Here is a 24,375-nt window from a genome sequence, read left to right on the forward strand (position 1 = left end):
AAGCAAACAACACATTCCCATATTCAGATATTGAACTACTTACAAGTAACTTACATTATACAAATCAGCAGCCAACTTTTCAATGTATTGTTTAAGTTTATCAGCTGTTTTCAAGCCATCTTGGAAGAAACTACAATGGAAAATACCCGTGATTTATCAGGAACACATACAATTTATAACGCAAGTGGGTTTTTTGTTCTGTTTTGTTTTTCCTTGCAAGCCAGTGAAAATTTATCCATGTTCAGAAACAATAAATTCCTGTCCCGATTTGAACAGTTTTACTATCAATCTAACCACAGAACAGCACAGCTTCCACAATCCTCTAACACCAAGATAGTTCAGAGAGGCCTGAAAATTTCAGTTCTGCAACAATTTTACCTTGCCGAATGTGTCTTACTATATAAAAATATAATGACTCAAAATAAACATATTATATGGTAAATAGTTCAGATGTTAGTACATGAAGTAACAGAGGAACTAATGCACATCATGCATTCAATACTTGCAAAAACCTAAATGTAAATCTCACAAAACGTTACAAATACTACATATTCAAACTAGTTACACTGCTGAATGCATTAATTAGCAGCTGAATAAAAGGCATAGATAACATTATAGAGGAATGCAAGTTTAACTATCATCATCAAGTATGTATTCTAAATTAGAAAACCAAAGGAAATCAACTGATATTCACCACTATGAAACTTTTATTTTTCATTACCCTTCCCAGAGGTTTTAACGTAGAGCATCTTTCAGTAATGTAGAGTTAGACCTTCATAGATACCAAATTAGATAGAATATAGCTTAGTTTATTTTTGTCACTATTAGCCAATATGTTTCCCTTTAGTAATTTCTAAAATCTTTTTCTTGTATTTAGCTTGTCCTAAGTAAAAGTTCCTGTATGTCTTTTTTTCTATTGATCTAAGGTCACAACTTGCCAGTTCTACCTCTACCTACATGGTTTGAAGACTTACACAAAAGACTATTAAAAAGAATAAACAAGCCATTTCTGAAATTATATTCTAGACCCATGCCTCAGGAACTAAAATTAAATTCCTATTCAACATGCAGTGCTTTTCCTTGGCCTCTTTTTTGCCATCTCCCTCCCTCCCCCACTAATATTCATACTCTCTACTGAAAGACTACGTTGCAGACACTTAACAGATTACAATGTTATGATGAAAATTCCTGATGCTACCAAAAAAAATTTTTGCAAATTAAATATTGTAATTTAAGTTTAAAAGCATTACACTTACTTGCATTGTGCATGATAATACTTAATAAGATTCTGCAGAAGGTCCACACCTTTTTTTGTCTTGATTTCATTAACCTTAATAAGATACTGTACAGATAATGAAAAATGTTGATAAATATGCATTACATTCTTCAACTATTTTCAAACAATAAAATTTGATTTGTTCAATGACTTAATTATCTCTGTATTTAACTGGGTGTTACTCAAATCATCAGTACAACATAGTTTAGCAAAATATAGAAGAGGAATCAGGTTTTGGTCATTCATAAAAAATTCAAATACCTCTAAAACAAAAAAAAAAATGCAGGAAAAAAGTTATTCTACAATTATGTTAAGATGCCACTTTTTAATGCTGCTGTAGCAATTACTGCAGTCTTTTAAAAATAAAAATACTATGCAATTTAAAGAAATTGCTATTAAATGTAATGCAGACAACTATTAATGTAAAAATCAGTTCTTGCAGAACTAATGCATCATTATCATTTATCAATCAATTAGGAATTTTTTTAGAAGGCTTCAGAAAGTATGCTGGAAAAAGATATTCAAAGAGGACTTTCTGGAGAGCTATACTATACACCTGAAAAATAAATACTACCATGGTGTATTTTCAGCTCAAGAACCTTAGCGTATTAACCTCAAAACAAATGGAGTAAAACAAGAGGAAGACAAGTTTTGACAGAGTTGCTAAAACAATTTTCTTAATATTGTTCTACCATGTGACAGGGAAATCATTTCCTCCCCTCACCCCCTTACGTGATGAAGAAGATTTCATCACCTTTAAGTCAACCCCTCAGGGCACTTCTAAGTTATGGGGTCATAAATAGAAGCTGCAACTTGTTTCTTACTTCGCACATCTGCAGCTGAAATAGCCGCCTTTCCTTCTCCATTTCTTCTGCTATCTCAGCTCCTGTTATCTCAGTTCGTATCATCCCATGCTGTTTTGCATGTTCTCGTTTCTCCTTTTCAATTTTTGTACTGAAGTTTCAATTAGAAAAAGTTTTAAGGATTAATTTTTACAAAAAATTATGTCGAGAAATATTACAGAATTAAAGAAGCCATTCCAAAGATGAGTTCTCCCACAACACCAAATACTACTTTTTTTTTTTTTTTTGGTCTTTAAAGTACCCAGAAATAACAGAGCCATGAAGCTTCCCTTCCTTTCTTCCATCCTTTACGTTTTTTGTCCAGTTTGTGTGCTCCTTGGAAGAAAAGGAGGTGTCATATCTCTTCTGTATTAACACATGTATTAAATGCTATGACTTCCAGTCACTTACACAGAAAGCAAGCGTTGGAAGTAAAAGTTTAAAACGGTAAAATGAAAATAAGGAACTAAGTGGTTACCCTGAGACACTCTAATTAGAGCTTTACACTGTGCTCTTAGTGACCTATATAGACTATTTTTTCAGATTTCTTTTTGGAAAAAAATAGTCTCTCAAATCTATAGCTTTCTTAAAAAGCTGCTAAACTGAACTTTTTTTTCTTTAGAACATCTCACAAAGAACTGTGTTTATTATTAGTCTGGTGCTTCTTTGTCGAGGAGGGGGAATTATTATTTTGCTTACTATTCTCTGACCTTTAAACATTGAAAATTCCCTATTTGATCCATTAATATATTAAAAAAATGCAAAAGAGAAAAGCCATATCACAATTTTCTCTTTAATTCCCATATAACTCTGGTTGGGGGGTTGGGGGGGGAAGGAATTAAGAAAGGCATAGTGTTAGCATGTAGAAAAAAGTACTTTTCGGTTCAAAGTCTGCCCCGATCTTGACTTGATATCTGGCCTTGGACAAATTCTGTGAAGTGGGGGGGTTCTTTGAGAGCATTATGTATTATCTGCTTTTTGGTCTCAACAATTTGGGAAAAAAATTGCTCACAAGAGGGGAAGAAAAAAAAAATTAAGAGTACCAAGTAGACAGGCTTCTTTCTGTTTATTTCCCAAACTGACTACAGAATTTCCCAGATGATGCTGTATATTAAGTCTGCATATAATCTGTTTATCAAACCTCCATTTCAGAAATTCTGTTCATGGCATTTGATCTAAATAGGTTAGCAAAGATATCACTGATTTTGTATATAGCAATTTGAGAGGCAGAGAAATCTTTTCACCGATTTGCTATCTTTAGAAAGCAATATACTTGCAGAAGAGTATGAAGTATCTGTACAACTATACAAGCTAGAAAAATTCTGCATGTAAATACAACTGAATGTCTGACCAAAATGTTGCCATTTTGGGAAGAGTATCTTCTTTTTGCCTTAGATTAGTAATGAGCTCATTTCCAGTTGAGTAGTTTACAAGAATTGAACACTGTAATGAGATATGATGATAAAAGTTACTGGGGATAGGTAAGAAAACCATGCTGGTGAACAGTATGCTTCAGCAGTTCTTCGTGGTCTGACTTTTCTTTTGTCATTTTCTGCAGGTTAGATATAAATGAAGCAAAGCAGATTACACACTTAAGAAGGGGAATACAAGAAAGGATGCAAAACAGGAATCGACTCCTGAGAACGCTTGAATTCTGATGAAGCAGTGCTTTTTTTTTTTTTTTTTTTTTTTTAACTATCTTCAGATTTAATGTATATGTCAACTGAAGTCCCGTAATTCACTGTGCAACATCCAGTGCCTAAGCATTAGGTGTCTTCCTTACATCAAAGGAATATTAGGCAGGTACATAACTACTTTACAGAACACAAAAGTCTTATTTCTGTTAGTGCAGAAGAGACATTATAACACTGTAAAAAGCTCCAACATCTTGCTTTATATTCATAGCTCTATCCACAGAAATAGCACACAGGGGACCAGAATGAAATTCTAGGAGTATTACTGACCTGCTACATAATTCTGACTCATTTGCTAGATTTAAGATAAACAGCGGAGCATAAGCCTCAAAATTACATGGAAAAGTACACTACCATAAAGAAAAAAGAAGAGAGAAGGAAAAAAATACTTACAATTTGGTTTCATAATCCTTCCAGGCTTTGTCGAAAGGCTTCTTAAGGTCCTTAGGAAACAGAAAATTTCCGTAAAATACATTTAACATTGTCTTTAAGATATCATTTGAGGTCACAAATAGCATTTTTAAGTTTCTTTAAAAAATTTCAAATAACTTTTTTTTAAAAAATCTTGTTTGTGAACCTTGTAGAGTATTGCTTTCCAATACTACTTAAGATAGGAATTTACAATGGAATTTCAAAGAAGCAACTGAAATTGTAGTTGTGCCAATTTTATTCTTTGGACTAGATACAGAAATATTAATGGATATCAAAGTAAGAAATAGTCTCATGGGTGAATAGAAAGCAGCCAGAAGACAGCTGAAACTAAAAACATTTCCCTAAATGTAGTTAGTTTTCAACACTTACCCCCTTAACACCCTTTAAGTCTCCTTTCAACAGAGAATCCAAAGTGAAAATAACATTGTGGCTTAAACCCTGGAGCTAAAAAGAAGAAAAAAAAAAAGATGCTATTACTGTTCAAAAAGATTTATTAAGAAATTATCAAACATACTACCAACAAGTATTTTAAGTTTACTAATGAAACTTCAACCACCTCAAAGATTTCTAAATTAATAGTAAATTGAAGTCCAGGAAAAAGTAATAAACACTCACTTGCACCAGAAGTAGAAGCACTGTAATTATGGCTAACCTTTAAATACACATAGTGACATAAAAGCTGAATTTTAAAAATCTTCAGCGTCTCCAAGCAAGCATCTGAATATTGCTTAATTATTTAAGAAACAATTTAGGTTTTGGAGTAAATGTTTCTTACTGCTTTCTGACTAAGGACCAGGAAGCTGCTGTACTGCAGGCAGATAACAGGCATAGCCGTGTTTCACCAAGGAGCAAAAGGAGCAAGGAGGGTCTCAGTCTCCTCGACTGCTCCCAGTATGTACTGGAAGTCGGGCAAGCGCTGAAATTCCTCAGAGTTTAAATTTAACCCTGTTAAGGCCATGGGAGGTTGATTACCTATCTGTGGAAATGTGGACTTTGCCTCAGCCAACCTGAGGAGAGAAAATCTACTGCAGCGATGCTAAGTGAGTACGTGGGGGTGTAGCAACAGCTCCTGAAAATTCATGATCATAGGAAAGAGATATGCAGGAACATCATTCCAGTCTAACGCCCACACGCAAAGTCTGTCACCATCCTCCTCCATCCTGCCCTTTGTTCCTCCCCCCAAATCCTCCATGATTTCTTCTGCTCAGCCCCTAAGGAAGGAGAGGGGCGACGATGGGACGGCTGCAAGCCAGCATGTCCTCTGCCTGTGAGCCAAAGGACAGGGCAGCTGTTAAGCTAACAACATGCATGACCCAGCTCTCTTATAAGGTCTTTTGAGCATATTTTAGCCCAAACGACTAGTTTTAAAGCACTTCTGTGAAACAGACAATATATTCAGATCAGATTTATACAGTGGATTTTTAAAATAGATTTAGATAAATATTTTAAATGCCTATGAGCCGTTATAAATAAGGCCTATTAGCATAAACTGACAACGTTAACATTGATGGAAAAACAGTCATTCACACTCACAGTCTCCTAGTTAGGTTTACCCATTAAGCAATTTACTTCCCTTCAGTCTATTTTAACAGAGTTCTTGTTAACCTTTGGGAGTTCATGAGGGATTATAAGTTTTCAGCATTGATTATAAAACAAAACTTTTATAGTTACTTTCATTATTTTTGATCAGTTTTAATATTTTAAACCAGTGTTTTGATTCCCAGTTCTTAGGCAAGATCAGTATAACATCAATATTATCACCACCAGCTACTGTTACAACTTCCCTTAAAAGACAGGGAGTTGCGTAAGCTGTATAACATATTCTGTGGAGGAAAAAAAAAATCCATCTATACAGGCAACATCTCTTGGAATTACGTCAGATCAGTAGTTGCCTACCACATAGTTCTATATGAAACTTCTCAGATGCTATGATCATAAAACTAGAATCCCATGTATTTGATCGTGTCTTCAGAGCTACAGCTAAATATTTTCAGCTTCTTCTACTGTGCAATATTATTTACTCAGTCTCAACGTTAAGACGATGCTTATCTGCCGCAGGTGTTATTACCACAGCACGAACACTTCTTCACGCATCCCCTATCTGTCATGCGTTCATCCAAGAGCAACAAAAGCGTGTCAGGAGAGAAACCTGACATGCCATTATGTGACATTAAAATGCTACATGTTCATGATTCCAGGTACAGTACTAACACCAAACAGAGCCCCAAAAAGTAGAATAACTTTTTACTCATTTGTAGATCAACCACTTCAGCCACTACATTAACCTACATTTCTAGTTCTTATCTTGAGGATGCTCCAGTCACTTTCTCTCTTGCCAATTCTACTCATACAGGTTAAACTAGGTACTATCTATTTATTGTGTGAATAAGACTAACTGAAACTATCCCCTACTTCAAGTCTTGAAATTAGGTTATTTTCATGTAATTTTTTCTCTGCAAATCCATCCTGGCTGTTGCTTGGCAACTTTCTGGTTTAAAACACAAAACAAACAAATGCATAATTGATTACAACAAATAACAACTCAGTTTGCTTCTGGAAATTAATATTATACAGATTTTTTTTTCAGGTCTTCCCCTATTTTTAAAACTGACACAGTATTCGCACAGTATTTGCTTTTCTCCATCTCTGGCTCACACTGATTCTCCATGATTTCTCAAAGAAATAGTCAAAAGCTCCAGCTCACCCAGTTGCAGAAGGATCCTACATCAGATGAACTCAAACACGTATATTATCTAAGCACTCTCCAATCTCTTTTCCCTGTGTTAACAGCTATTTGCATTCCTTTATTACCGTTACTCACTTGATTAGCATTAACTTCAACAGATACCAAAGCAATAGTTATGCCCTTCCTATTTCTCTCCAATACTCTCCATGGTACTACTTCACATGCTAAGAGGACATTGCTTAGAACGTGTCCTGCCCCATTCACTCTGCATGTTTGTCTCTCGCATTTCATCCTTCCACGGCACAGCCAACTTCACGATGAGAATCCCACAGCTGCTTCCGATGAAATCCATTCCCGTTTTCAACTACCATTATTTTTGAAAGTTTAGTACACAAATTGGGGTGGGGGGATGACAAACAAAGACCCCAAAACATAATCTCTTAATTTAGTTTAAGTCATCTAAAATTAACGTATGCTACAGGTCAAACAAGAGCATTCACTTTACTGATACCTTCCACAGATTTGAAGACTTCTGAAGCTCCCTGAGGCCATGCCTTCCCTACATTAAATGATAAATCCTAAAATCTTTCCTTGCAGGTCTTATTTCCTGGATCCAGCCCTTGCTGTTCTGACACAGACTCTCCTCGGCTGGCCAACAACTGCCCTGCACAAAAACTGGAGTAAGTCACGAGCTGAAACCGTGCTAGTCCTGAGTACGGCATGCTAGTTATTGCCCACATCCAGCCGACAAAGTTCCTGTTCACCCTTCCCAATGCGGCAATTTCTTTTTTTTGCAGCAACCATACTGTCAGCTCATACTCAGTACCAGTCCAAAACAGCCCTCACATCCTCCTTTTCCAAACTTTCTTTTTGGGCAACTGATTGGATTCAATTCTGAATTCAGCTCCACCTTTTTCTAGCTGGTTTCCCTCATGGGCCAAGATTGTTCTGAATCCTAATTGCTGATGCCAGCGTTTGCAGTCTCTTCCCGCTTGTTCTTACTGCCAGCTTTAATAAGGATGCTCTCTACTCTTCCACTAAAATCATCAGTGGGATACTACATACCAGAGCACTGTTTTAAAAAAAAGATGAGGCCAGGAGTTCATAGTGGATAGTCCAAGCTCTGATACTATTGGAACGCTTTAGTTCTACTTTCCCTTCTTTGCAGTTTAAACATCCTACACTATTTTTTCATAACAGATATAAAAGGAGCCAGAGAATTTGCAGAAGATTATGCCTTTTAGCAAGCTGTCATCTGTTGGCTTTATATCTCAACGCATCACAGGTTCTAACAAGTCCCTGGAAATTTCTTTTCTTGTTTAAGAGGAAGAAAAAAAATTCTTTATGAATATCAAGTCAACACCTGATCAAGGTTATTTATTTATTTATTTATTTATTTTTACCAAAACACAGATTAAAAGCATTATTTCTTTCATTCTCAACCATTTTAATTAATTTAATTCAATTTAATAACCTTAACCAAAGTTCATTTCTCACATGTGAATTTTGAGGAAGGATTTCCACTCAATCTTAATTACAGTCCAGTTCACAAAACAGAGAAAACTGTTTTGCAATATGGGTGGGTATGGTAGACTCAAAGTAGTTATCAGGGTAGGCATGAACAACAGTGCATTAATGTAGCTTTTTTTCTTTTGTCCAAATTAATCGATTAATGATAACCGATCCAAGCCACTGATATTTGGGTTGAAATTACTCAACAGCAGCCAGCTAGTATGTGACTAGTCAAAACATGGAGGTGGGAACAAGCTAAAAACAAAGCCAACTCAAAAACAACTAGATAGCAATGGATTGCTCCATGGTAAGATTTTGAAACCACTTAATATGTTGTGGAAGACTTTATAAAAGAGTAGCTCAAATGAATTGGACATGTCTGATAAAGGAGCACAACAGTCTCATAACTAGAGTGAAATATAAGAAAATAACCCTTAATGGACGGAGATACAGAAGTTTAGGGGGAAGGAAAAATAATTTGCCCCAAAAGATTAGCTGAAAATTTTGGGGGGGTGGGGAGGAGAACAGGACAGACTTCAAACATTTATAAAGGCCAAATTGCACACAAGATTTTTGAAAAACAAGCCATCTGCAAGTGCTCCAGATGTTCTACCAGCACTTCATCTAGATCAATTCAAAAGAGGTTAACACACTCAGTTTCACACACACAGATTTTCATACGTCTTTTTATGCACTGTTACGATGAATAACTGCATAAAGAAGGAAACTTGGGACAGCAAAGGAAGTACAAGGCAGAGAACGACTATGGTGGGACCCTCAAGTTACTGAAAATTTAGACCAGTGTTCTGGTATTGATGATGGCCAATTACAATATAGTTACCTTTACAGCTCTTTCCTTATTCTTCTTCATGTCTTTACAGACTATTCACCTATTTTGTTGTACATTTATTAAATAAGCCAGCAAAAATATGCTCTGTGCAAAAAATGCCTGTTCATTTGTCACTCATCTTAATACCCGTTTCTGTTTCTTCAAGTAATTTTATTAACATGAAGTAGACGCTGAGGTGCTTCACAATGAAATTATATAGCCTTCTTTCTCTCACCTGCTTTTTCATTGCATTCACTGCATTTTTCATTCCTTAATTTTTATTCCATTATTATAAACATTTTTTGTTTCCAGTGTAATTGTATTATTAATCAGAGTGATGCTTAGGCAGAACAGTGGGTTAACAAGCTAGAATTATCTATCTTGGAGAAAAGAAAGGTAAAAAGTAAGTATTTTAACAATGCTGAAACATCTGTAAAACGAGCTTGCTCGTCCACTTGCAACTGTTGAATGAAAGAGATTAGGGAATGGCCTATTTTAAATCCCATAAACAAGAATTTAGATGGATACTGCTTCATGGACTACTGAATAGCAGAACTAGCATGATGTAGCTTTAAATGAGTGCAGATTAGGTTAAAAAAGCCTTTTTGTCTCAATAACCACTACTTAAAAAGAAGATTCTCGTTTGCCAGGGGAAAGTAGTAGTTAGAAAAAATTCTTGCTGAAGCCCTGCGAGAAATACTGTGCTCCAACAGAGAGCTTCCAAGAAACCTGGGTTCTAGTCTCAATTGGTCTTGGAACTTTAACACGCATTTTAAAATATTGATTTTTAATTGTGTGCTAAAAATAAGAATAAAGGAGACCAAAATGACCCAGAGTAACACCAACTTTTACACAGGAAAGCAGCTCCCTCCCATATCTGTTGTTCTTTGAACATTTACTATCTTAAACAAACAAAGGATGATCCAGGTAATAGCCTCAAAGCACTTAATGAAAGGGAGCTTCATTAGGATAAGTGTGATCATCCTTAAATAGTTAAATAGGTGATTAAGAAGAGGCAAGACCGGGAAGGTAGAAATAAACAGCTTTCCCAAGGAAGGCAGGTCAGAAGTGGCATTTCATTTTGAGTGTCCTCAGGGCCCATGCTATAAGGAAGAGCAGAAAGTCAGGCAAGACTGCTGATGCTAAGCTATTCCGGATAGTGAAACAAAAGCCAAGTATGAAAAGTTGCAGAAGAACCTTACAATACTTATTGCTGAGAATTGGTCTCCAGATGCCACATGCTTGAGCACAGGCCTAATTTTAAAATGGGCCCATCTTAAAACAGAAGAATCTCCCTGACCCATAAAATAATGGAAGAACAACAGAGAAGAACATGGAGTTAAGATGCTAAAATACATATCTGCTTGAAGTCCTGGTTTAAAGTTTTTTTTTTTGGGGGGGGGGGAATAAGATTACTAACATTCTTTAAGATTGAAAAAATAAACAAAGTAAAAACCACACAACAAAGTATCTGCCTGTGTCTGACACAAAGAAGTCAGTTTATTTGTGCCAACCCTTAATACTTTTTACTTGCTTGACGTTAACAAAATAACAACATTTACTGTATCAGGCTAGCACTGGTCAAAATAACTAAAAGTGATGTATATCTTTTGTAATGCTTTTTTTGTAATTATTTTAAAACTTGATAGCAGTTAAGAGCGTTTCCTTACCTTCTTTCTCCCCATATAAATACATAACATGCACAGAAAACATTTCTATTTAAATACACAATGCATATTTAAAGAGCAAAGGGAATTAAGCCAGAAGTTCCTGAATATTTAAAATATTTGAGAAAGGCATAATACCCAGAATGTATAGATAAGCAAAGCCTCTGTTGTACAGTTCAATTTATACACAATATACTTTTGAGATTAAAAGAGAAACTGGACATCACCTAATTGAATCTCTAGTGTATAGCTTTAAACACACTGAGAAAATGATTGTCTTGAAAAGGTCAAGCACATTTATACTGCACACAGTGCTGAAAGTTGAAACGGTTCTGATCTAATTACAGAATCAATAGTTACGAACAGTTAAAGAAAAATCAAGCTTTCCTTTTAATTACACTTAACAGAACACAAACCATGAGCTTCTAATGCTGCAAATTCCATTAGTTATAAAGGGATGAATATGTATGTATACTTTAGCAGTCACCATCGGCCCATTACATTCATGTTAAAGAAATTAGAATCATAACAAACTATTCATTTTTAATCTTGGTTGCTTATGAACGCAAGGCTTATGTAATCATTCAAAGCGTGCTTAATTTCACCTGGTTGTGAATATGAAATTGACAGTGAATATGAAGTGATTTTTGAGACTTAGAAGTTTTCTGGCATCTCAGGCTAACATCTACCAAATTTAATACAAGGGAAGATATCTCAAAGATCATTTCCTTCCCACCACTTCCTTGAAAATAGGCAGCAGGATGTAAGAAAAGACCCTACAAATTTCACAGCTGAAAGCAAGCCTGCACCATGTGCTTACACCTTACAGAGCAAGAACCTCAGAGATATCCCCAACTATGAGAAAAAACATAAAACTGGACCTTCCCCCTTCTGAATTTGATTAGCGAATGTCAACCAAAACCAGGAAATACGAATTCACAAGAAATGTAGCTTCATTAATTTCAGTGTTCAAAGATCTATTTGCTATGACTACATTCTTATTACCCAGCTCTCAGAAGTAAAAGGCTTAAGATGAAATTTAAATGAGAAAAGGCTTTAAACAATCTTTAGAGGCCTAATATTTAAACAATAGATGCCTTGCATACCACAGGGAAAACATACTAATAACATAATTTAAGCATACTCCCCAAAGCATTATTTTTTCCCCCTCAAAAGAAAGGTGAGCGTTTCTCTTTTTGAACTAAGACAAGACAATAACTACTAGTAGTATTGGATTTTTAACTGGAAAGACATCATGTCAGGGAATGACTTAGAATTAAGTTCCATAAAAAGAGACATAGAGCACCTTCAACCACTTGGAAATGTGAACTGAGACATCATTCTCATCTTTACTCTTAAATGCCAATTAAAAAAAAAATCAAATACAGTATGTGTGTAATAACAGTCTTTAGAGATAATCTTGGTAGCAGGTTTTTGTTTCTAAGAAACTAACTGAAAGCATCTCTAAAATTACTGCCCGAGTCATCAGCAATGTGAAGTTGTTCTACTGTACTTTAATTTGAAAAAATTTTTAAAATAAGTAAATTTGAAACTCCTCACCAGGTTCTTCAGCAGCGTTGATAATTCTTTAGTAAGCGTGGAAAATTTTACAAAAGCTGTGCCAAGATCTGGGTTATCCCGACTTAAAAAATTACTTCCAAATTTATCTAGTACTTGTGCATAGTTTTCTTCATTTTGAACATGATCTGCAAAGAGAAATTAAAAATCAGAAAAATTCTCTCTAGTAGATGATCAATTATTATTGTAGCAATACACATTTGAGCAGGCTTAAATAGTAACAATTCAGTTGACAAACAGCATTCCTTCAAAAACCCCACAAATTAATACACACACTGAAAACTGGTTAAAAATATTTTAACATTAAAAAGAATTACTTAGCATATAGGCTTATATTTGTTTCTTTTAAACCACTTGAACTTACGTGCAGTAATATCAATAAAAAAGCTCAGTAATGAGCAATAAAGTAGTAAGATCAATACAAGATCAATCGAAGAACAATGTAACTGCATCTGACTTATTTTGTAAACAACATAGGAACTTATCATCTACTTCGATGCAACATTTATTGCTTTGAAGGCAGGATACATACACAGAACAAATAATGATGTCAATGGTATAGAAATAAAACCAAGGGGAACAAATCTGAATCAGATTAAGTTTAAAAGAAGAAATAATTCTTACAGTAGAAGAGATTCTCTTTTCACTTCATTCTGTAAAACTGAGCTATCCTCATGAAATGGAATATATATTGCTATATAGCCAAAGACTTGCTTTAATGTCCATATACTTAACAGCAAATCAAAAGTACTGAGAGGTCAGACCCAAGAAGATGAAACTGAAACTGATGAAAATGATCAGAAGCCTCAACTTAAAGATGAAGGAAATTCCAAATTACGAATTGTGTCTGAAACGTTTTCCTGCTTCTTTTCCCTTGACTTCTGGCATCTCTTTGCCTATTTTCGTTTGCATCTCCCACTGTAGTATCTTTAAAAAGAAAATCTGCCAGCACAGCCCTTTGAGACAGTCTTTATCACCTCCATCTCTCTTTGAGAAAATTTTTGGTATTAAGTCAACATTTAACTTTAAAGAGATTCCTAGCCTTACTATCTTTTGTTCTGTAAGCCACAAACACAAAACCACAGAGCTATTCCAACTACAGTAAGTTCTTCACAGTGAAGGAAAAAAATAAAAGAGTAACTGCCATAGGTACTTCTCCCAAGAAGTTGGGCAAGTTATTTTTTTCTCCAGGTGTCATGTTGTCTGAGAGTATTTGAATTACAAAAAAAAGAAAACAGAAAACTGGAAATAAGATTTTAAGGCCATAAGTTTGAAACAATACTTATAACATAAGTATAAAATATGATGTCCTGCAATGCATGAATGTACTTTGACAAAAACTATGAGCTGATTAAGGATTACACAAGAATCCTTATGAAAGAGTAAGGATACCCAAAACAACACTGCTTTAAAGCTCAAAAAAAAAAAAAAGTCTTAACATCCCCTTAAAAGCTAAAAAAAACCCCATGCTTAATTACCAAAAACAACCCCCAAACATTTGACAAGTCACAGTGTAGCATGGGAAATTAACACTGAGGGTTTCAAAAGGCCAAATATTTAATCGTATGTTAATACAGCGCTGTAACTTGAACAGTATGTTTTTAATAAGAGTAGAATTGTTCCAAAAGCATATGTTTTTAATCAGATAGCTTAGTATTAAAAGCAAGGAAACCGAGATGTAATAATAAAATGGGGGTTTTGTTTTCATGTAAAAGCTGTTGTATAAATACACACAGAAGACTAGCTAAAAGCGAGCTTTGGCTTATGCACTGCTGAGCTAATAAAGCTCAAATGTACCCTACTATTTTGAGAGAAAAGCAAGGATAACTGAACAAGGCTGGAAATGAAGAAAATCTAATAGGTCATGAAATCCCTCTTCTTGCCAGTAAAGCATTTCCATCTCCAGTATTTCTTAGTATTTTGATTTTAAGCACTATGTTGCTTCTTGAAGCAGAGATTCTCAAAAATATTTTTGCAAGAAGATGGAAAAACAGTAGGACACGACTATTTCCTGTATCTGTAGAAAGACAAAAGAAAGAGGAAGCAAATCATTATCCTAGAACAATGTATAGGAAATTCTCAGGAATCTCCCATCACAAATCACCTAAATCCAGACATGAGCCTCTTCAATTACCAAGTAAAAGGAATACCTCTATGATTAGCAAGCAAACACACCTGAAATTCAATACAGTATAAGAATAACACCTTTTCAATCTTTATTTAAGCATATAAATCTTGCAAAAAGAGTAGAAATATTAGCAATTCATGAAGAGAAGAGACAGCTCTCTACTTGACCTTAAAGGCACAGAGATGAATAATTAAGTCGTGTGCTAAAATGCAGCATATGAAAAACTGGCATGCCTAGGGCAAAGAGCATGTTTAATCTCACTGTAGGTGGCTCACACAAACACAACGATGACTTCCAGCGTACTAACAGAATTTCCTCTGGATGAAGAAAGCAATAGTGTGCGTGACCTGATGTTTACTTCCTTAGACACAATTACTGTAGGAAGGACTGCAATAACTCTGGAGGGACACATGAACACAGAGAGCAGTACATAGAAACAACGTTTTCCGCCCGGAGCTGGCTCATGCCTTCTCCATATTGTAAGTAACGCTCAATGTTGTGACGAAAATGGAGCAGCCTCCCCAGACAGACATCATCCTCCTTGAGCAGCTCCCTGAGAGCTTTACATTATCGGATGTGTCGTGGTCTCACTGGTGAAGAGAGCTCCCTTTGAGGCAGCTGTATGTGGGGATAGGTGTCTCCCCAGTCCCTCCCTCCCCTACTCCAGTCTGGTGGGGAAGCTGGGACCTTGTAAAGACCTCACTACTCAATGGCAGAAGTACACCAGACTGCACACAGCAGTGATGTTTTCTCAGCTGAAAGATACACATCTGTTGTTCTCCACAATCCATACCTTCAACCAAAGAGACACTCAGCACAGAGTTTACCGTTGTTTCAAAAAAACCCTGGTAGGGCCCACTGAGCAGCAGTGGTACCTCACAGCGGAGAAGCAAGAGTTGCTGCAAACATGGAGGATTATGCGTTAAGAGAGAAGATAGTACAGATCTGCATCTGAAGAAGACGCAGATCCAAGCAACTGAGGAAGGAACAATGGTCACAGCTGCTTATGGCCACTTTCTGCAACAAAAGTCTTCACAAGTAACAGGGAGCGTGCCTCCTTCAAGACGCCGTGGGGCTCAGCAAGGCACACAGGACGTAAGGACTCAAAGGGCTGTGCCGCACTGCACTCTGATGCCCTGGGCAACCATCTGAAGTTGTCTATGCCTAAAGCCATCTTTTGGCATGCTTTTCTCAGGACAAAGACAGAAGACTTAAATCAGGTTCCCACAGCATCCAAAAGAATTTATACTATTTTGTTTAAACCCACTCATTCATAAAGTACTATTTTTATTTCCCAAACAAAAGTTACCAGAATTTTAGCATATGTTTCTGTATCAAATGAAATTAAAATCTACTTGTGCATATTAAGTAAGGAAATTGAAGAATGGCAAGAAGAGAGAGGTCAGAGAGATCCTAATAAAACATGTAAAAGAAAAACCTTTATACAGTGCAGTTAGAAAGCTGAACACAAACTGAAATCTTAAGTTCCTTTTTCCAGTTTTGTTCAGACATACTCCTCTGCAAACACTGAAGAGCAGAAAAAAGCTGTCAAGCAAATAGTTTACAAAAGAAAAGTGCACAAACACACCTCTTTCCTGTCAACTGATTATACTCAAATTACACTCAAAGAAACTTGAAGACTGTTTAATTATTAAGAATTACTTTTTGCACATCTGATTACATTTGAACAAGAAGAATCACAATTAAGAATCCTGACCAACTTGAAACTACTTTAACATTGCACTTATAAAAGTGTTTGGTTCCATGGATGACCACAGGGAAAATAATCAAGGTCAGACTCAAGAATTAGTTGCACTTATGAATAAAAATTAAAAAAAAAAAAGGAGGGGGGGGACCTAGAAAGTCTTTAGAAACAGCAAGAAAGTTGGCAAGGCCAAAGAGGATGGCAGAAGAAGTTATCTGACATAAGAAAACATCTTTCAAAAAGCTGAAGTCTAATGAAAAAGAGAACACATTTTGACCACCCCATTCATCTCCTGACTTGACAATAAAGTCAACTGACTGGGGTTGGGGGAAGCAAGAAATTAAGTTGTCTTTCCTCAGAGGAAGGTCACCAGTGAAGCCCTGTATAGAACTATGCTAAGGCCCACATAGTTTAACAACATGTAAGTGAGTTAGAAAATAAGTTTAATAGTGATTTTTTTTTAGTTCATACAATAAGCTATTCAGGGCAATTAAAACAAATTTTGACTATGAAGGCAGGATTAATCTGCCCAGAGATCTATATTGATGATGTCCACATTTGAGCCAACTGTCTATCCTTTCCCTTGCATTCAGGTTAGAAGAAGTCACAGTTCAACTCATCTTAATGTAAATGTACAGGAAGTCAGATGCATCTCACCCTAGAAGTCTCTACTAGCTTCATTAATTGTACACGGAGTCTATGGCAACAGGCTTACATGTAAGTAGCTCCCAAGTTAGATAAGAAGTTCCATCTTGAATGGCTGATGCATAAAAATGTGCTTTATGTAGCATAACACACAAAGGAAAATACTCTTAATTTTAAGGAATGGTTGTGAATTAGCAATTATTAAGAAAGGTCCTGAGTTACAACATATCACCTGAGCATTCAGTAGCAAGCAAAAAAATAAATAATTAAAAAACCTGAACATTAAAAATGATTAAGAAACAAACATAGGCTGCAACAGAAAATGCCACTATGGTGTGTCTAAACTCTGAATACTGAGAGCAGTTCTGGTCCCTATTACCCCAACTTCCCTCCTTCTAAGACAAAAAAAAAAAAAACTAAAGGTTTACATGAATTCAAGTGGACTAAACAATTTTTTTAAAAAAAAGTCCATTAAGTAGTACTAAACACTAAAACACCAAGTAGTACTAAACACTAAAATATCACCCGACTCAGATAATCCCAGACCCTCATATCACTGCGACCTGAGAAAGTACAAAAGAAAAACTTCACTCTGTCTTTGCACTGCTCTTGTACTGCTCCTTAAGTATCTGCTATTGATCACTGTGGGACACCAGATGGACTGCTGGTCTGGCCCACTACGCCTGGTCTTCTGGTAATTTTATAGTTTTATTTCACCATTGCGTTCATTCTTTTGATTGTATCTGGAAGTTATACCAGGGAACCAACGAGAAAGAGCTATTGGAAATCTACAAAATTAATTGTGAAATCTGTTGCCATTACAATTCACTCCAAATGTTACGTGAAAGCTAGTCAGAACGGACTCTCCATTAAGTTCAAGTGTCGTTCACACTGGACAGGTTCCTATCTATAAATGCAATCTGATCATTACAGAAATGAACAGCAAGCCAGATAAGGAAGAAGCAACGGGAAAGAGAGGTATCAATTTGTATGTCACACTCGATTTCATCAGCAGTACTTTCCCTACCAGAATGTACAGGTAGGGAAAAACAGGATGGGACATTTCTAAGAGACTTCCACCTTTCTAGGATGTTATGCTTCCATTTCTACTTTCTTATGACAGATGTGGGAGGAATGCATACAAAAACAAAAAAAAATTATTTGGGTAACATTTAAACTCTCTCAATAAAGGAGTCCCTTGCAGTTTATAATTCAGCAATAAGGAGGATTTCTAACAAACCCACACACCAGAAGGTTGGAGGAGTAGGGTTTTCTGAAGAATTGTGCACAAGAAGATTGCATTGTCTCAATGTCACTGTTCAAGTGTTACTTCAGGCAAAAACCAAAACCACAAAACCCCAGTTAAAAAAATCTCTATCTCTGAGTTTTGGCAGAGTATGAATTGGATTACCAAACTCCAGGAAAGAAATATTATTGCCCTACTTAATTCTTTCTCACCAGTCCAGTTAGAGCTCCCAGAGAAGATATGATGCAGTTCCTATTGTTTAAGCTCAAATATGGTCCCACTTTCTAGCAAACAATAAAGTTGGCAAATCAAATAATTCCCCTCTTCAATTCCTATTTCATGTTCCCAAAGTGTAGTTAGAGGCTTCTTCATGAAATATGAAGATAGTCACCTACTCTTGCTTGAACTGATGACAAAGGTGACAAGATAAAGCATTTTACAGCTATTTTTAAGCATCTTTTACATGAAGTTCAATGAAATTCACTTCTACCCCTGAAATATGATAAGAAAACACCCGGCTTAGTGATTTTCTTTGTACAAGCAGGGAAAATGAGTTTAAGTTTTCATTCAGTCACTATTTCTTTTTTTTTAAAACAAGGCTTCACATATTGTATAATACAAGCTTTTAATTTTGCTCTTACTAATCCTAGCTTATGTTTATTAATCACTGTATGAATTGTGTCCTGTGCACATCTTTTCAAATTATACTGTAGTCTATCACAATGGCATTCTGAAGAGGGAGCTAGAGTATTATGTATAATGCTTTCTTTATTTGAAAGAGTTCATATCAACTTGAATCTTTGATAAAAAATACTTTAAAAAACAAAGAAAGAAAACCACTGAAAAACAGATACCTAGTTTTCTGTGGTCCTTTCCAAATGCAGAGGGAGCCAGTTAAAGTGATTAACCAACCCTCTATTACCTGTTACTCAATGTAAATAGTTCATAAGATAACATGGCTTACATAAGGCTTTCAAAGCTACTGACAGGCTTTGAAGACATATCAACTAGTTTTATCACAAAACTCAGGTCAACGGATAGCTATAATCTCCGGTGCCACTTACACATTTCAGAACAGGGAGAAAGGTTTTCACGTTTTAAGATTTTCATTAGTTCTGAAATTTGGTAAGAAAGTACTTCCAAATAGAAAGAGCTGCTTAGAGCATCTGAATACCTCCAAAAGTGTAAAACTCAATACACATTTATCAAGTGTTATTCTCACTTTGTATCTGGCTTCACAATCTACTAGGAAAACATTTGTCATCAACTGAAGTTATGGAAAAGCTTATTAAAACATGGTGCTAGTAGAACAAAAATATTAGTGACAGACAGAAGAGAAAAGTTAAGAATCTATAAAACATTAAAAAAACCACCTCCATAAACATGAGTTAACACGACAAAACGAACAGCACAGAAACAACCTTCTCCTTTCTAAAGAAAGGCTCCTAAGAAGCTGCTCTAAAGAAGGAAAACATTTGCTAAACAGATTCTGAGTGCTGAGGAATACAGACTGCGATTTTCTAATCAAATTTACAACCAGCTGCTGATCAGAAGGTGTCCAGGTGGAAAGGAATGAGGGTGAAAGAGCTGGAGAACACATTGTACATGGAGATAATCAGAAACAAAGTTGCATAAAATGTTGAATCCCAAAATACTATTCAGATAAGCATCTTTTATTCTACACACTTGAAGAGGGTAAATTGCAAGGCAAACTTTTCAAGCTTGCAATCAGATGCTTAGGTGCTCATGCAAAACTGGAAACAAAGCCTTACCTTGTCCTGAACTGTATATTGCTTTCACAGATTTTTTCACTTTCTGTAGTGCAGTCCTGTCTTGATCCAATGCCTACAATAATAAAAAATAAATTTTAAATACTTACTTCATTGATCATTAGAATACCCTACAACATTTTAAAATACAAAATAAATAGTTTCAGAGGCTGGAAAAACCGCAGATGCAACATATTCAGCCCCCAGGAAGGTGCCAGGTCATTCGTCCCCTTCAAGCTGAATTAAAGAACTGAACTGAAAATGCTCTGAAGGCAGAAAAGAACTGCAGTGACAGAACTAAAAGAAAAATACTATTAGTTTTGGAAGGGACAACGCATTTAGTCATAATGTAACATATTTCAACCCCTCCTCCAAACAGTTACTAAAGCTTCTACTATAGCCTTATACTTTCTATTACAACTAAATCGCTTCTATGGTTTTCCCACAGCAGTTTTCTTCCCCCTAAAGACACAGAATATACACACACAAGTGAAGAAAGCAAATGAATGTGAAAGATAAAAGCTCATGAAAAAAATACCTTTTATTCGGTTATAAATAATTTATGACAATAGTTTTAGTAAGTACCACAAATTCACATAATCTGTCATACTAACCTTTCCCCTACAAACTCCACAATGCAATTTTATGAATACAGAAGATGAAAAGTAACAAATCAAAAGAAAAGGACTTAAGACCTGCTCTTGCAAACATATGCAAGTAACATAACGTGACTGAAAGGAAATATTTGTAAAGCGATACTCAAATATGCATTTTAAATATTTCCATCATTCAGAATGCCAGATTCTCTGGAGACAGCATTAACTTCAAAAAGAATTATTATTAAATAGTGGTAAGTTTAAGATGAGTGGCTACTTTGGAAGCAGCAGCTTCTCACTACCCACTCACAGTCTGATGTAAGAAAACAAAGAAGTTGGCATCAAAAAGAACTATTACAAAAAAGCACAAAATAAAGTCAAAATAAACACCACTAGTCTAGATTTGTGCAATTAAGAACATTAAAGCTACATACTGTTAATTTCCCTTAAGTATGGGTATTGGATAATCTGTGTACTTAACACATTATAAGCAAGTCGCTACTATCCATGGAGAACATGGCTAGGAATTTTTAAATTATTTCCTATTTTTTTGCAGTTAGATCATACCTAGTTCTATTTTGGAGTGATCCCATTTTGACAAAGCAAAATACTACAGCTGAACAACACATGCAGCTTGTAACAAAAGAAAGTTTACTATTTCTGTTTATCAAGATCCAGCTGAAAACCACCACACAAGCACTTTGGTGGTAGCTAAAATTAGAAAGTTCTGAACCACAGAATTTGTATGAATGTTTTCTAATACTACTTATCTCTCTATTTTCATTTCCAGCAGAACAATGGATTCACATTTTTTCAGATCTGCAAAAAAATCACTGTATTTCTTTCATTCTCCAGTACACCACTGGATTTTACTTGACTTGCATCTTGACAGAAAGTGTTAAAAACTTTAAATTTAATAAAATATTAAGAACTCTGTGTTCCTTTTTCAGACAGTGCACAGCAGGTGATTTCTTTCTTTTCTTCACAATAGCTGTCAAAAGCTATTACTTCTATCTATAATGCCATGCCAGACAGCTCATATCACACATTTCTACTGAAGTTCTCTCCATCTTCAATAAGCAGAAAAGATAATATTTGACTTGTCTATAGAGAGTTTTAATGCAGGTTAAAATATGAATTTGAAACCAGTATTTTTGAAAAAGACAACCATTAAAGTTGATGAGATTCAGAGATAAAACTTAGTAACACTTAGTAACAAAGCTTAATACCAAAGCAAATTAGATACTCTGAGGGGAGAAACATGCAGAACTCCAAAAAAGATTCGACTTGTTCCTAAAGCAAACAGGCTAGAAGAACTAAGACAATCAGACTAAAAAAAAGAAAAATTCAAATTGGATTTTGATACACAGTTTAATTTAATCACTGATATGGGGTGGAGGAGGGAAGGTGGCATGCATTATTTTAGGAGTGCAATCATTGAGCACAGCAATATACAGAGATGGCATCCACTGCCTGAAGGAGCCAGTGATCTAGATCAGAATGACACCACAGTTCAATCTTGTATTTTTATATTTCCAAATATGATCTTTATATGAACAAATTCTTCCAGAGTCCAAAATTCTCTAATTAATAGACACACACACAAAACTACATAGGAGGGCAGTGTACAGGGCTAACCACAGCAGAAACCCAATCATATATAGGATTCTAGGTGTAATAAAACAGTTACCTCCATCTAATATTTCCTAGATAAAAATGCAGGTACTTTGTTCCCAAATATATTACATTCCTCTTGAATACCTTTTGCTAATAATTTATAACTGTACTCTCCTTCAAAGGAAGTATGTTGCACTCAATACTCAATTCAATTTTCATTCCAAAGTGATGTTACCTTTGAAATATGCTAAAAGTAGAAAGGAAGAGCCTTGCCTGGCCCAGTTAGGTGACAGCATGCTTTTGTAGTATCTGTTCATTTTATTTTGCAGTATTTAGAATTGTAAACATTTTTACTCCCTACCTTAGAAAACAAAGTACGAAGTTCCAGTGAAAGTGAAATACGTTACTGAAAACTAATGTCTTTGACAACCTGTGTCCATAACAAGCCTCTAGGTATTTAGATGTATCCCTCTTTACTTTCCTATATACCTAAACTCTTCCTCATCACCACCCCTCTACTAGAAGATACTCCTTTGTTTCTTCATTTCTGCAATACTGATCTACAGAGAGTCTTTTTGGCTTCCTGAGGGGAACATTTTGTTACACTTTGAATAGTCTTACACATTCTGAAAAGAGAAAATTATCCAATTTATTAAAGTAAATGGAATACACAAATTTGCTACATCCTTGGTTGAACACTTCTTGGAAATAGTTATCTTGGAGGCAACCTCAAGTCCTCATTCGAAATAATCTGGAGTATTCATAAACCCTCCTAAGAGCCATCAAGTGAAGAAATGAAAATAACACAGAAAAACCCACCCCCCACACATTTAATCTGCTTATATGAAATGAAACAAGAAAAGCCTCTTGCATAAGCAAGTCTCCAGGATAGGAAGAGCATGGTCCCTGACACATGCCCTTGTCCAGGTTTTATCTTCCTACAGTCCCCTTTACTGAAGGTTAAGCTCAAGAGGACGACCTCCCAATGAAGCATGATTAGCTCTTACACCTAATCTCCTTTCTCGAGTTCCCCAGACAGTTATGCTAGATTTAAATCTCCCCTTTCCCCTAAAATTTAGCTACTTTTAAGCTATGCTGCAATTCTGCCACCAAACTAGTTCAAGTCTCTACTACTGAAGAAAGGTCTCTCCTGCCTCATACCTGTAAGAGCACTCAGGTGGCTACACAGCAACCCAGCCCAGGAGCTGGTCTGGCTGACCTCAGCTTCATGAAAACCAGGGGATGAGAAGAGGAAAGGGTCACTACTTTAGAGTACCACGGATTTAGCTCACCTTACTTCAACAGCATAGTAGGTCAATGGCAAATTGCACTTGCAGGCTACTATTTCACACTCAGAGGCAAAATTTCTTGCAGCACCCTCCCTCTTTAGCTCTACATATCCTTTCCCACACTATCCTCTGTGCTGCGCTGGCAGCTATTCAAACCAATATGAAACTTGTCCACCCAAGAAAACAAAAAAAAATTCACTTTGGGATGGGAGAAGGAGGAGAGCCCTCCCGATGAATTCTCTCACTGATCTAGATCACTGAGTAGCTGCACATGTTTTTATTGGCCTGACATAGCATACAAGTTAGGACTAGGTCAGAAAAGGTATACAAGGAAAAACTGCTTTACTGTGAGGGTGACTGAGCACTGGAACAAGTTGCCCAGAGAAGTTGTGGAGTCTCCATCCTTGGAGACATTCAAAAGCTGTCTGGACACGATCCCGTTCAATGTGCTCTAGGTGACCCTGTTTGAGCAGGGGGGCTGGACTAGATGATCTCCAGAAGTCCCTTCCAACCTCAACCATTCTGTGATTCTGTGTATGTTGACATCCCATAACCCACATCATAGTCCTCTCCACCAGGAAATGCAGTGGAGCCATGTATAGCTGTCCACACAAATAAATACTACTTTTGCACATCTTCAGCCCTGCAGAACCTCATCCTTTCTCAGTAAAGAGTGTTTCTATTTTTAGGCCATGCTCTGTTTAATAGCTACTAAACTTTAAACTAGAAATTAAGCTACTTTACATGCTGCAAAGTGCTAGATTCTGAATTTCTGTCTTTGATGCACTAAAAACTGTCAAGGCACATTCAGGCAGACCACTAATTATTTCTTTTGAAGCTTGTGCATATTCATTGCATACATAC

At 36.0% G+C, this 24,375-nt stretch overlaps 1 protein-coding gene across 5 annotated transcripts in view; it reads right to left on the reverse strand.

Moving 5' to 3' along the window:
- The window catches only part of ASAP1 (ArfGAP with SH3 domain, ankyrin repeat and PH domain 1), a 151,980-nt gene that overhangs the window by 56,352 nt on the left and 71,253 nt on the right, over nucleotides 1-24,375 (reverse strand). For all 5 annotated transcript variants that reach the window (XM_064507873.1, XM_064507872.1, XM_064507871.1 and 2 more), the window contains 7 exons: nucleotides 20,013-20,085; nucleotides 12,499-12,644; nucleotides 4,614-4,688; nucleotides 4,206-4,255; nucleotides 2,101-2,230; nucleotides 1,257-1,342; nucleotides 55-130 (listed from right to left, as the gene is read on the reverse strand). In XM_064507873.1, the coding sequence (XP_064363943.1) occupies nucleotides 55-130; nucleotides 1,257-1,342; nucleotides 2,101-2,230; nucleotides 4,206-4,255; nucleotides 4,614-4,688; nucleotides 12,499-12,644; nucleotides 20,013-20,085 (636 nt within the window). The remainder of the gene's footprint in view (nucleotides 1-54; nucleotides 131-1,256; nucleotides 1,343-2,100; nucleotides 2,231-4,205; nucleotides 4,256-4,613; nucleotides 4,689-12,498; nucleotides 12,645-20,012; nucleotides 20,086-24,375) is intronic.

Source organism: Dromaius novaehollandiae, chromosome 2 (assembly GCF_036370855.1).
Source record: "Dromaius novaehollandiae isolate bDroNov1 chromosome 2, bDroNov1.hap1, whole genome shotgun sequence".
Classification (NCBI taxonomy): Eukaryota; Metazoa; Chordata; class Aves; order Casuariiformes; family Dromaiidae; genus Dromaius; species Dromaius novaehollandiae.